This window comes from Nicotiana sylvestris, chromosome 12 (assembly GCF_000393655.2).
Source record: "Nicotiana sylvestris chromosome 12, ASM39365v2, whole genome shotgun sequence".
NCBI classification, from domain to species: domain Eukaryota; kingdom Viridiplantae; phylum Streptophyta; class Magnoliopsida; order Solanales; family Solanaceae; genus Nicotiana; species Nicotiana sylvestris.
The window spans coordinates 124,653,622-124,669,098 of record NC_091068.1 but is presented as its reverse complement, the minus strand read 5'-3'; the positions used below and the strand labels follow the sequence as shown (position 1 = coordinate 124,669,098).

Here is a 15,477-nt window from a genome sequence, read left to right as displayed (position 1 = left end):
CGGATATTATACGAAAATGAAGAAGCTCTGGGAGGAATTAAGTATGATAAATACTAAGTCACAATGTAGTTGTCATTGCACTTGTGGGGCTAAGGAGAATATGCACAAGGCTGAACAAGATAGAAGACTTATTCAGTTCCTCATGGGATTAAACGAGGTGTATACCACAGTGCGAGGCAGTATACTCATGATGAATCTACTGCCTACCATGGCACAGGCTTTCTCTTTGCTTATTTAGGAAGAAAAACAACGAGAAGTGAAGCCACATAATCAACTCATGCTCGATTCTACTTCCTTGAATGTTAATGTGCCTTCGCACAATAATTTCAACAACATAGCATCTATGAATAACAACTTCAAAACCAATTATTCCCCAAACAATCGTCCTTCCACAAGTACCAGACCACGTCCCTTCTGTGATCACTGTAAACGCACTGGTCACACTAAAGACAAGTGCTTCAAGCTCCATGGTTATCCGCAAAATTTCAATCAGAATCCTAAGTATAATAAAGGCAAAAGGACCGCAGCTAATGTACACACTACTCCAATCGATACATTCTGCATGAAAGGTGAAGAAACACAAGCTCAAAGTAACAACTCCAATGTGAGTCTCACTAGGGAGAAGTATGGACAGTTGGTGAATATTAGAGACGAACACTTACGACTCAACTCTACGCACGATCTAGATTCAGGAAGAAGGTAACAACCCTAGATGTCATGTAGCCTCCTGATTATAAATGTGGCGCGCTACACATCCATAATCAAGACTCTACTAGACACGGCTCATAGACAACCCCTAGGACAGACTTGCTCTGATACCAAGTTTGTCACGACCCAAACTGAAGGGCCATGACTAGCACCCGACCACACTTGCCGAGCACCAACGTACATTTCATCTAACCTTCATTATTATCTTTTAGGGCTGACGAGATCAATATAAATGGTAGACCTAGATCATGGACAACCAACAATAAAATATGACGGCATGAACATACATAGCAGGGGATGACCAGACAATCAAGAAACTACATATAAGGTATGAGCTACCACGCTACTATGAAAGACTATACAACAAAAACTAGCCGACAAGGCATACCAAACTATACATGAGTCGACACCTGTCTATGAGCCTCTAAAAGAACATAAGTGTTGCAACATAGCCGGAACAGGGCCCCGACATACCCATAATGTCTATAACAAAAATTGCATACCAAGACCAAGGCAAGTCCGGAGAAGGGATCTCGCCAATCACCGCTGAACTGGACAGTCTACTGTGGTGGGGGAGCTGCACCTACCTGTCTATCAGGACCTGCAGCACGACATGCAGCGTCCACAAATAAAAGGACGTCAGTACGAATAAAGTACTGAGTATGTAAGACAAGGAACCATAAATACGATCAGTAATGTAAGCAAGGATAGAGAATATACAACCTGTAACATCTTAGTACCTCTGAGGGCTACTTACATGAAATGCATGATACATATGTATAAATACATAAACCTTTAAAGCATTCGCCTCTATGGGCATCATCATCATCATATCGTACCCGGCCATAATAGGCTCGGTAGAATCGTACCCGGCCACGTGGAGCTCGGTAAAACCCAACTGATCAGTGGTTGCACAATAGGTGCCGTACCCGGCCAACTATAGCGTGGCTCGGTAGAGTAAAATAGATACATATATATAATGCATGCTCGACTCATGGAATCACATTCTAAACCTTTCGGAGTGACGTAAGGTCGGTATCCTCTGTACACGTTATTAGGACTAACTCTTCACTATGAACCTTATAAGAATCAGGAAGTACCAACAACATTGATAACATAAGACTAAGAGAAGCAACATTAACATCAATCGTTCCATAAGAGGGAAAACAATGTAAGTACTGCTAGCTTCTAAGAGTAGAGTATCTTGGAAGATCGTTCATTACATTATGTACAATCGGAGTCGTGCAAAAGAAGGAAAGGGATAGCCTCACATACCTTGTATATACTGCCCCAATCTCAAGCTATGCAATTGTCAAAACTCCTTAGTCTACAATAAGAGAAACGATACTATCGTTATCATTTAAGCGTCATAACTATTATGTATCGACCACAACCTATTTTACGATGAAACGGACAGCACCTCCCCTATATATATGACCTCACACCATTCAAAACAGTCACCAAACAGCCCAAACAACATCAATAATAAACATATTGAGCCTCCCAAAATAGTCCACACACAGCCTAATCACTCCATACATACGACGACCACCGTAGTCGTGTCAAACAACCTGGAAATGTTACGAATAACTATCAGCCCATAACCCTACATATATATGGTGTTTCTCCACACCCTTACTCCTCCAAAACTCCACAAGATAGTAGTAAAATACGCAGCCCAACAACAACGCAAAACAGTCCACAAAACAATAACATTACTTCCAAGCCTTTCGATATATATTTCACAAGTTCTAGCTTCAATGGCTTAGCTGCAACTTGGATAATCTTAAATACATATAGAGTAAGAGGTTCCTTACCTTTATACAGAAAGAACAACTCCAATTTGACCTTAAATTTCCATGAAATATCCCTCCAATGCTGCCACAACAACAAAAAAGCGAAACTAGCGATCAATTAGTGTTTTTCGGCACTAGAATCACTTTAGAAGGCTTGAAATCACCTAGGATTGATATTAAGAACATGAGGGAGTATTTACAAAACATAAACCCTTTAAAACAACCTCCCACACGAGCTGGAACGACACAAAAATGAGCAACAACAAGAAGAACAAGAGACTTACTAGCGCCACGGAATTCCCGACACTTGATTTGTGTTGTTTGCCCTTTGTTTGGGTCTTGAATCTTGAGAGAACCTTGAGAGGATGTTCCTAGGGTTCTAAGGTCTGAAAATAGTGAGAAGAAATGACTTAAAACGGGTTGGAGGCATCCTATATAGGTCCAAATATCTTAAACCGCCTTAGTGGGCCCCATAGAGAGGTGCTTGGCGCAGTCTCGCGAAAACGCGAATATCTCTCTACTCCGAGATCGTATCGATGAACGGTTTAATGCGTTGGAAACTAGACTCATAGATCTTTAATTTGGTTGGTAGATCACCCCGTAATTCCTTGTAAATTATGAGAAAAGATTAGAAACATTTGACCTAATGTTTAAGTAAAATTATGAACCTAAGTTGCGACAACTTTTGTCGACTTTTGTTTCATAACTCGTTTGACTTCAAGACTTATGATACGGATATTATATGATTAAAATACCTTAATAAATGACCTCTTGAGTGTATTAAGCACCGCTAGATTACCTGAAAATACGAGTTACAACATCCTTGATTCGTTTAACTTCTAATACTGGTTAATCACCCTTATACACTCTTGTATCACTTAAGACCAATAGGATTGACTTCTTATCATCTCAAAGATAATTCCTTCTTGGATTTATATTAACTGATATATGGCATGAACTAACACATGTGGATATGGGTTGTAACAAAATCCTTACTTACTCACAATAAAACCTTAGTGTACCCCATCTTAATCACACTACCAAATGGCTATAGGGTCAAAGTTACAGAAATTGGAACTGCCACATTAGCACCAAACATTGTTCTGCATAGAGTTCTCTATGTTCCATCCTTCAAGTACAATCTTATATCAATTCATTCTTTAGCTTCTCAACTTAAATGTTTGGTTGTTTTCTCTAACTTTCTTTGTCAACTGCAGGCCCCTTCAATGAAGAGGCCTCTGGAGATTGGTAAGGTCAAGGATGGCTTGTACCTCTTGTGTTCGAGTTGTCTGAAGAATTCATGCTCTACTTCACATGTTCCTTTACCTGTTTTTTGTTCTGTTTTGTCTAAACCTTCTAATGTAAATAGTTTGCACTGTCAACATCCTGAATCATCTGTAAATGTTCCCATTTGCTATTCACAATCAATTGTAAATAATTCCACCAGTAATAAAACTCAGTGCATTTCCTCACATTCTCTCTTGTCTGATAAGAATCAAGATGACTTGCTATGGCATTACAGATTAGGTCATGTACCCTTTATCAAAATGAGGGGGATATCCTTCATCACTGTTCAGTTCTCAACTAAACAGCCTTTCCTCTACTCTATTTGTCCTATGGCTAGACAACCTAGACTTGCCTTTTCTCACAGGACTAACACTACTACTTCCATCTTTGAGCTTCTTCATGTGGACCTTTGGGGACCTTATCATATTGCCACTCATGATAATTACAAATATTTCCTCACCTTGGTTGATGATCATAGCAGGGCCACTTGGACCCACCTCTTAAGTAGTAAAAGTAATGTCTTACAAGTCATCAAGAACTTCATATCCTTAGTTGAAGTCCATTTTAAATCCAGTGTCAAATACCTCAGATCAGATAATGGTTCAGAATTTGTCAATATGGAAACCTTATCATTCTTTCAGTCCAAGGGAATAATTCATCAAAAAACATGCTCCTACACTCCTCAACAAAATGGAGTTGTAGAAAGAAAGCATAAATACCTCTTGGAGACTGCTAGGGCACTCCTTTTCCAGTCCAAATTACCCTTGCAATACTGGGGTGAATGTCTATTAACTACAACCCATATTATAAATAGACTTCCCACTACTTATCTGAAAAATAAATGCCCAATTGAGATCCTATATAGCAAACCACCAACCTATTCACACTTGAGAAGTTTTGGATGTTTGTGTTTTCCCACTATACTTAAAGTTCATAGAGATAAGTTTGAGCCTAGGACAACTCCTCATGTCTTTGTGGGATACCCCTATGATGCTAAAGGGTACAAAGTTCTGAATTTGGCCACAAAAAAAATTCATGTATCTAGAGATGTAATTTTTCATGAACATATCTTCCCTTTTGCTATTCTACCTGATTCATCCTCCTCTTTTCCTTTGGTGCTTGATTCTGTCCCTCATACAATAGATATTTCATCTCCTGACATGCATTCAACTGATTGTGTGTCTAGACCACAATCAGACTCAGATGACACCTCTCATATAGCCTCACCTACAACTACTCCCATTTCACCTCCAAGTCACTCTTCATCCCTGCAATCCCCTGTACTTCATTCAACACCTCAAATTCAAGACAATCATGTACCTAGAAGGTCTACTAGAGAAAATCATTTGCCTGCACATTTAGAAGATTATGTGTGTTCTTTACCTAACCTGTATTCTATTGTTCACTCTCCATCTAATTCAGATTCTCCATCTACTTCATCTTCCTCTGCCTCCACATCTAACTCAGATCCTCCTTTTTCTCTCAATGCCCTTTTCTCCAAACATCATCATGTCCCTTTCACTTCATTGGTCCCTGATAGTCAGCAGCTTGGGCAAAGTGTTTGCCATGATAGTGAGCCAAGATCTTATGAGGAAGTAGCCTTGAATCCTGCCTGGCAAACAGCAATGTCATCAAAGTTTGAGGCTCTCCATGCCAATCACACTTGGGACTTAGTTCCCTTACCTACAGGGAAGAGACCAATAGGTTGTCGATGGGTATACAAGATCAAACACAGAGCTGATGGTAGTATTGAGAGATTTAAGGCCAGGTTAGTAGTAAAGGGGTATACACAACAGGCTGGTGTTGATTACACTGAAACCTTTTCTCCTGTTGTGAAGATGACAACCATTAGAGCACTTGTAGCCACTGCAGTAAAGAGACATTGGGGTGTTTTCCAACTTGATGTTAACAATGCCTTCCTCCATGGGGATTTACATGAGGAAGTGTATATGGATTTGCCTCCTGGACTGTTGGTTGATACACCTAGGCTAGTGTGCAAATTGAACAAGTCATTGTATGGCTTGAAACAAGCCAGTCGACAGTGGTATGCCAAATTGGTTGAGGCCTTGTGCTCCAAGGGTTATACACATTCTCTCAATGACTATTCTTTGTTTTACAAGAAATCTGACTCTTCTGTTATATATGTTGCTATATATGTGGATGATGTTATTGTCACAGGGAATAATTCAGAGGAAATCAATTCTTTGAAGGCCTTTCTTCATGCTCAATTCAAAATCAATGACCTGGGCAGGCTACATTATTTTTTGGGCTTAGAAGTTCTCTACAGGGAAGATGGTGTGATAATCTCTCAAAGAAAATTTGCTCTTGACCTACTGAAGGAGTATGAATGTCTTCATGTTAGTGCTTTCAGCTCACCATTAGATCCTACAGTCAAACTTCAAGCCAAGGAAGGTGTACCCCTAGCAGACCCCTCTTTGTATAGAACCTTGATAGGCAAATTGAATTTTCTCACAAATACAAGGCTGGACATTGCTTATAGTGTCCAGCACCTCAGCCAATTCATGCAAGATCCCAGGGAACCTCACCTCATGGCTGCCTACCATTTACTTAGATACTTGAAAGCTGATCCCACTCTTGGAATTTTTATGTCTACCAGCCCAGATTACACAATCAGAGGGTATTGTAATTCTGATTGGGCTGTCTGCCCGGATTCTAGGAAATCTGTTAGTAGGTATCTGGTATTGCTTGGTGATAGTCCCATTAGCTGGAAGTCCAAGAAGCAAGCTACCATATCTCTTTCTTCTGCAGAAGCAAAGTACAGAGCCCTCAGAAATGTAGTTGGAGAGCTTGTTTGGTTGTGCAGACTGTTTACTGAGCTAACAGTTCCATTTCCTACACCAGTCACAGTGTTTTGTGATAGTCAGTCTGCTCTACATATAGCTCGAAATCATGTTTTCCACGAGCGGACCAAACACATTGAAGTAGACTGCCACTTTGTAAGAGACAAGTTACAAGAAGGACTGGTGTCTCTTCATCATGTTGGAACTAATAGTCAGTTGGCTGATGTCTTGACTAAAGCACTTACTGGAGTCAAGCATGCAACAGTTATGAGCAAGTTGGCAATGACACCCTCACCTCCAACTTGAGGGGGGTATTGAGATAGTGTATTTATTATGTGTATATGCATTGTTTGTTAGTAGTCTGTTAATAAATAGTTAGTTGTGTATTAGTTAGCTGATATTGGTCATTTACATTACACACGTGTAAAGTGTATATATGTACTCAATTGAAAGTCTAATACAGTTAGTCAGTTCATTTCACATAACCGGCCTTCTCTCTTCTCTGTTCATCTTCGAGAACCTTCTAGGGTTCCTACATTGGAGCTCAAGCTTGAGCTCTGTTCTTCCATTACTCTCGTTGTTTTTACACTCCCTCCGTTTCAATTTATGTGAACCTATTTCTTTTTGGTTCGTGCCAAAAAGAATGACCCATTTCCTTATTTGGAAACAATTTACCTTTATGCAATGATTTATAGCCACACAAAATATATGTGCTTCATTTTACACCACAAGTTCAAAAGTCTTCTCACTTTTCTTAAACTCCGTGCCTAATCAAATGGGTTCACATAAATTGAAACGGGGAAAGTATATAATTTGAGCTCAACTTTATGGTTTGCTACATTTAGGTACAAAGCACCATACGAAATTTTAGAAAATGCGAAAATGTCTTTTCATGCTTGTTGTATATATGCATTAGGGGAGTACATAGGTCGGGTTGGTTCGGATTTTACGATTATCAAATCAAACCAATTGTGTCGGGTTATTAAATCTAAAGACCAAACCAAACCAATAAAACTCGGATTTTTCAATCTCGGTTTTTCTCTGGTTTTTTCGGGTTTTCGGGTTTTTCGGTTTTTTTTTTCCGGTAAAATCTTCGTAGAACAAAACATATAACATATACTCAAAATATTTCTTTAATCCTTGTAAGATACAACTATATAAAGTATTTTCCAAGAAAATAATACAAAATATGAGATGTGTCATGACATTATCCTAAAATATTCAATAATAAAGACAATAAAATTATGTAATAAGAATATTGCTAATTAAAAAACTATAATAAAAATAAACATAATCTAAAAGTGCTAAGTCATGCTAAAGTAAGTAGACTAATAAGGGAGTATTAATGACATGACTAAACACTAAAGAAAAGATAAAAATAGATTATGCATTTTTATCTAAATTATTGCAAAACAAAAAATAAATATTCATTACATTCTCGTTCGTAGTATTGACTATTGAAATTGAATATTTTTTGTTAGCATTAGTATTAATTTGATTTTAGTTTGGGCTTTTGTTAGCATTATTTAATTTACTAATATTAATGGCTATAAAACTTATTGGAACAGTCAAAAGTTCTAAGTTCAACCTTAAAAGATAAAATTATGAAATTTTTTTAAGAAATATTTATAAATTACATCACAATAAATATATTTATATATTAAATATATCTAAAACTTCTATATATATAATGTCGGGTTGGTTTGGTTTCGGTTTGACTTTCTTTAGTTAAAACCAAACCAAACCAATTATGGTCGGGTTTTTTTTCTTGGTTTGACTCGGATTATCGAATTGGTGCGGTTTGTCGGTTTCCTTTGTACACTCCTAATATGCATGATCCTTCTAAGTTGTTTATATATTTAACTTCTTTTTGGCTCCAAAATGCTTTAAGAAACATAATTAGTTCATAAAAGAATATTAAATAATGGCTCTGATCTTTATATAGTTAGATACTCAAATACCAAACCCAATCCCGTATGGGGGAACAAAAGAAGAAAATAGAAGAATTTCATGTCTGATTTACACATTTTAACGTAACAAAAAAAATGCATAAAGGACTAATGTGAAGAAGGGTTAAGGTTTTGGTTCATGATAGAGTGAACGAACTCAGATATCTCACTAACCACTTACATTAGAGATCCATATATTAACCTAAATCAAAACAAAGCAACTATCTCAAAAAGTTCATAAACTCATTAAATATTTATAAAGAGATCAAGATATAGCATGATACTTTTTGACAATCAAACAGTTCAAGAAGTTCCACAACACATCCTTTTATGGAGATCAAACACATAAATTCGTATCATGCAGTGTTCGAAAAATATGCTGCTTATGACCTCGAATCATGAAAGAGTTTGAAGAGAAGAACCAAGGGAATACATAAAATTATGCTCAGAAAGTATCATTAATAAAATTATTTTACTCTTAAAAAAAAAACTAGCTAATTGACAAAAAATGAAGGAAAAAGCACGTCATATCAGAGTCTCAGACCAACATTAAGATAAAGAAATTAAATCTCAAGAATATCCGGAAATAATTAAAAATGAAGATAAATTAATCTCATTTCCTAGGATGAGTTAACTTCAATAATCCCTAAATATTCCACAAACCAGTTAGCACCTCAATAAAACAAAAGTACCATAATCAAACTTAAATTAACCACTAACCTGAAACATCCCAGGATCCATTATTTGAACATTTGGTACATGTCTTGATGTTTCACAATAAGATCTCCCTTCTTCATTGTTCTTGAAATTATAATATGAGCTCAAGCAATTCTCTTTTTGTTTCTTGTTGCACTTGATTAGGTATCCATTTATGCCATCCCAATTCATATCTTTACATATTGAAGCATTTTTATTAACCTTGATCAGTTCTTGATCTCCATTTAATTTATGCAATGCATCAATTAAAGCAGCATCACGAGCTTCAATCCATACTCTTTCACCAGCCCAAAACTTTTGCTCTTTTTCTATCCTAATTGATTCTTGTTTCTTCCATTCTTCTTCCCTTAAAATCCTCTCTTGTTCCTTGTGTTCAATTGTCTTCATCATTTTCTCTAACCAAGCTTCTTGTTTCTCTATTAACTTCTTCATTTGTATGTCCACAAAGTCTTTTATCTTACCTTTCCAACTCCTTTTTCCTCTTTTCTTCTTCCTCTTTTCTTTTGAGTCATTGTCCATATTGAGTTCGCTATCATCGAATGAAGTTGCATGATCAGAATCAGAGGAATCAGAGAGACTTATAAGACTATCAGAGAACTTATGACCCTGATGATGAAAATTATGAGATTCTTGATTGTTGTTGTTTATGGGATTATTGTAGTGAAAATTACTGCTTCCAATATTGTTGGTTTCTGATATTGAGATTGTATTGCTTGTTTTACCATAGAGAGCTTCAAGCTGTCTAAAGTATCTATAGTGTTTGCCATCTTGTCTTCCAGCTTTTCCTTCTTTAGTCTTCTTGTAGTATTTGTATAAGTTCTCAAATTTCTCCCTACACTTCTTCCCACTCCTTTGGTATCCATGTTCCTCAGACATAATCCTAAAATTGGAGGAGAAAGATCGAGGAATGCATTAGAAGATTATAGGGTATTAATTAAGGTATATACGTACATAATACTCCATCAGTTTCATTTTATATATTGGTGTTTTACTGGACACGAAGTTTAAGAAAGACAGACTTTTGACATATACCAAAAGTCAGTGGCGTGTGCAAGATTTTACATAAATTGTGACATAATTTGAAGAAATGGACAAATGAATAAATCACTATAATGACAAGCGGAGTAATTTTCTCTACGTATCCCCAATATTTTTATTTTTCTTATAAATATCTAGTGAAATTTTTTGATTAATTAACTGGTGTCCCATGACACCGCATGGTATAAGGTGCATACGTCCCTGCCAAAAGCACTCTTAGAACTTGGGGTTTTAAATGTATCATGACATTTTTATGATCTTAAAAACATGACATTAAGGATAAAATGAGAAATTTAATGTTAAAGAGATTACAAAATATAGAAACGTTTCATTTTTTTTTTGGCAAAATACATATGTTACCACCTGAACTATGGACCAAATCCCCCTTACACACTTTCTGACGGCAAAAATCATCTTACACATTCAATCTTTCAAAAGTGAGTCTAAGACACACCATTTTTTTCAGATGGCATGCTTGTGTTTAACTAAAACATTGTGCGCGTATAACCTCTAAAAAATTCAGATCCTTAATTAAATGCCACATGTCATAATTTTTTTCCTTATATTTTTTCTTAATATGATAGTAAAAAGAAACTAGAAAAGGGGAAACCAGATCTGGCTTTCTTTTTGTTCCTTGTCATCCCAGCTTAGATCCATCCTCCCACTTCGCTCCCCCCTCCCCCCATAGACACAAAAAAAATTATTTTACATTTCTTCCCCAAATCACCTTCCGGCAAACTCTCACTATAACAATTAAAGCCAATTTAAAGTGGGTTTTGCATTTGAAGTTATAATCCAACTTGATATTATGTTTCTTCCCATGTATAAAAAGAATCATAACATACATTTAAAGTATTTTCCTCTTCAATTGCTGTTGGATTTCTCATTTTCAAACAAAGGTTTCTTTTTTTAAATGGGTGTGGAGAAGGGGGACTGTGGTATTTGTTAATTTGTTTTGAACATTAATGGTGATGGTAGTAGCTATGACGTTGGTGGCAGCTATGGCGGTAACAACAGTGATAAGGTGGTGATAATGGAGGAAGGAAAAATTATTTTAATTTTTGGTGGATTTTTTCTTGTGGTCGGCAGGGGATACTTTGTCGGAGAAGAGAAAGAGATGAGAGGGAGAAGATGGTTAAAGGGTGGAGTTGAAAATTTAAGTATTTTATTCTTTGAAAATCAGTACTGACACGTGTCACGATTTTATTGGTGCGTGACATTACACATTTCTACAAAACTGGTCAAGAAAAAAAAAAGTGTGTATTAGATACACTTTTGAAAGGTTGAATGTGTAAGATGATTTTTGCTGTCAGGAAGTGTGTAAAGGGGATTTGGTTCATAGATCAGGTGGTAACTTATGTATTTCGCCTAGTTTTTTTCCAAAACAGATTAGAAAAGAGCATCATATAAAATGGAATAGATAGAATATAAAGGAACCCTAGATTAAATGGTTAAATGGTCAGTCCAACAGGCAACAACTTCAAGTGATATTGATGGATGCAGCAAATAGGTAGTACTTGGCATCCAAAAGAATCCTGCCATTGTTCTAGCTAAAAGGAAGTAAAGTGTCTTTTGAATAAAGCCAGCTACTCATTCTTAAATTATGTGATGATCAGAAAGAGAGGTAATGAAACAGCTGACGAAATAAAGATGAAAATAACACCTGATTCTCCAACTGAACTTCAATGAACTGTCATTTTCTATCACAGAAATAGTAACCAATTAATTCACTGAGGAGGTTGCTTACAATTGCTGCCTATACAGAAAACCTCACATAAAAAGCAACTCTTGTTGTGAACAGTACTAAATTGGGTATTTCCCATCAACAAACAACTTAAGATCCCCCCACACCCCACCCCAAAAACAAGAAAAGACAAAAACAAAATAAAATTGATGGCAAATTTAATACAACTAAACATATCACAAAAAAAGGGGAGGAAGAAGTAAAATAGAGACGTTGGCTATATATTGAATTTGTTGAGACGACATATATAATTAACACAAATGTTGCTTTCTCTACTAGCTTAATCGTTTAGATCAGATTATCACACAATTTAACAGAATTTTTACGCGTGCAAATTAAAGTTTCTCCTTTTTTTACACTTTTGAGGATGGTTCGGGAGGAGCTGGTTCCGCCTTCGGCTAATGAGGGAAATTTCAGGTAGCTTCACAAACTGGGGCGTGAAAGCAGAGGTGAACTGACCAGGATTTGAAGGTCGGAATGCACTTTTAGATTCAACCAAAATCTGTTTGTATATAGGGTGTCCACTAGTAATATATCACTATTTTCTAAGAACACATTATGGAGTTTTTGGGTGCCGGTGATCCTTCTCGGTATAGCATTAGTCCACCTAAGAAAGTGAAAATTCTAAGCTTTGAAGTTTAAACCCAACCCTTTTTTTGCTACTCACTATCCAAGTAACAAATCCGAAGTCAGTTCTCAATGCCCAGAAGCTCGGGGATTGAATAACTCCATCCGTTGAATTAGGTTAAAGTATTTAGTGGGAGGGTATATATATAGTATACCTGGAGACTTCATCCCAGAGGGGACCTTTTTGATTAGCTTCCTTGAACTTGGAATCAAGTTGTGATCTAACTTCAAGTAGTGTAAGAGTCTCTTGCCTTGGCCACCGTCCATTTCCGCCGTCACCACCTCCGCGCATAACACCACCACCACCACAACCCTCCATCTCCGACGCAGTACTAAGCGTGGCCCCGCCGCCACCGCCACTAACACTAGGTCTAGCAGTTGCAGCTGCCGTGGGATGAGGAACACAGTTATGTTGTGGCACAGTAGCCATTACCATCTCGTAGTGTTGGTGACTACATAACAAATCTGAATGCAGATGTGGCGGAATATTGGAAGCAAATATAGGCCTTCCGTTAATGTACTGTGTTAGATCCATCATTCCATACTCATGATCATCCATTTCCAAAATTTTAAAAAACAAATTAAAAGCGTCAGCAGTAAGAAAGGAGGAACTGAGTCGAGGTTAGTGGATTTCGAATACTGAATGATTAAATTAAAAAAAAAAGAATAAGGACAGTAGGAGGAAGAGATGATGAAAGGAGCGATAGACCCAGATCGTGTCCTTATAGAAAAAAAGCTATGATTTTTAGTACATATAAAAAGGAAGTGTAAGGAATATATATGGACCCATTTCTCTGTGTTCACGGCAGCTAGCTGCAATATAATAGCATTGTAAGCTGGAGAAATCAGCTTATTTTGAGAAATACTTTTGAAAAAAATACTTTTGAAGAGAATCAGTTTGTGTTTGGCTAATTACTCTGAAAAGCACTTTTGAGAAATAATTTGTGTTTGGTCAAGCTTTTTAGAAAGTGCTTTTAAGTGTCAAATTACGAATAAGGACATGAATAGATTTACTTAATAATTAATATTATAAGTAAATAAATAATATCAAAATTTTGTTATTACATGCAATAATTAAAAAAATAATCCATTTTATTTAAGTAAAATATGAAAATAAAATTAAAAAGTACTTAATTCTTTTAATATAAGTTAAATATATTAAAATTCCTTCAACAAATATAAAAGTATTCACCCCTAAAGTCACTATATATTAGAAAATTTCCTAAAATAAAAAGAAATATTTATAAATTAATATCCTAAGTATTAGGTTTAAGGATTATTTTGGTATATATTATATTTTGTTAAGGGTATTTTAGGTAAGAAGAAAAGCCAAAACTGCTTATGCTTCTGCTTTTGGAAAGAAGCTACTTTTTTCTGCTTCTCTGAAACGGCTTCTTCCCAAAAACACTTTTTTTCCCCAAATAAGCTTGGCCAAACACCTCAAATTAGAAAAAAAAAATGCTTTTGGAAAAGTTTGCCAAACAGGCTATAAAGCTTGTTCACTCTTTTCTCTGTCGCTCTTTGGATGTACATGAATATATAAATAGCACAAGTCATAAATAAATTTAACACTTAGCCATCTCCAATTTTTCGTTTTCCTATTAAAAAAAAGAAAGAAAAAAAGAGAAGGTCGAACAAGAGTGAAAAAGTTTATTATAGCACCATAATACTTTCCTCCCTCTCTTTTAATGTGGCAGAGTTTACCCCTACAAAAGAAGATTTTTGATACATAAACTAAATAGTATCATGAAAAAAGAAATTATATACGTATATAAAGTACTAAAGTTGCCCTTATAGTCGACAGTAAATGGTAGCGGTAAGAATTTCACTTCTCATTTTATATTTCAATTCACTCCTCAAAAAGGTAAACTTTTATATGAGGTGAGTCATAACAGGTCAGATAAAATAAAATGATATGATTAAATAGTTTCAAGTATAAAGAGCTACGACAATCTTTTCGAGACATACCTAAAAGGAAAAGTGTGCGACAGAAATTGAGCTGAGTAGTTAATACTATGATACTCAGATATTGTGCTTTCTTGATACTAGAGTATATAATTCCCTTCTTTCCGTTTGCTTTTCTGTTGATTACGTTTTTAATGTGTTTTGGGTACAGCCTTTTTAGACCGCTGTCACTTATAAAATGTTGGAAGTGAAGGTTGTTTTGAAGATTGACAAAAGAAGGTCACGCATGAACTAGGTCTATCTTTTGTGTACATAGACACAGACAGATTCGAGTATATGGGATGTACGTGAACGAGATAAGTTTAACATGGTATATTAGATATCTCTTGATCGAAAAGTTTGCATAATTGATAGGGAAAAGGACTCCTTACTCAAAGAGAACACTAAGATAAGAAAGGAGTTAGAGGTTGAAGTTAACTAGAACTCTTCCACCAAGGAAAAGTAGCATTAAAACTCTAGTCATTTCTTAATTTACCAACTCTATATATTGCAGGATGTTCTCATTTTACAGGCATGCACAATAAACGTGAATTGAGAGCAAAATAGCAAGGCATTTTGCAAGCAGTTCGTGTGTGATTCAAGTGTGCAAACCTGAAGCTAGATGAACCAGATAGAAGAACCAGTTCCAAGTGTCTGTCTTTTATTCTAGTTCAATTGTAGTATGTGTTTTCATATTATACCTTTCACCTTTATCTAGAAGCAATTGTAATAGGTACTTTGAGTATTCTAGTTAGGGTTCACTTGAAGTTGTCGCAACAGTTAGAGGATGGGTTCCACAACGGGATTAGAATTAATCCTTAGGTTTACAAAGTATTTTGTAAATGCTGTTTTTGGCTCAGTGATTT

At 36.1% G+C, this 15,477-nt stretch overlaps 1 protein-coding gene across 1 annotated transcript; it reads right to left on the bottom strand.

Annotated features, from left to right (window-relative positions):
- Positions 1-959: 959 nt before the first annotated feature.
- LOC104227613 (trihelix transcription factor PTL-like) lies at positions 960-13,417 on the bottom strand. Its single transcript, XM_070165244.1, has 3 exons — positions 12,823-13,417; positions 9,262-10,138; positions 960-1,309 (listed from the first exon to the last, which is right to left on the bottom strand). The coding sequence occupies exons 1-3, from the start codon at positions 13,224-13,226 to the stop codon at positions 1,292-1,294; spliced, it is 1,299 nt and encodes a 432-aa protein (XP_070021345.1). The 5' UTR covers positions 13,227-13,417; the 3' UTR covers positions 960-1,291.
- Between the last annotated feature and the right edge of the window lie 2,060 nt (positions 13,418-15,477).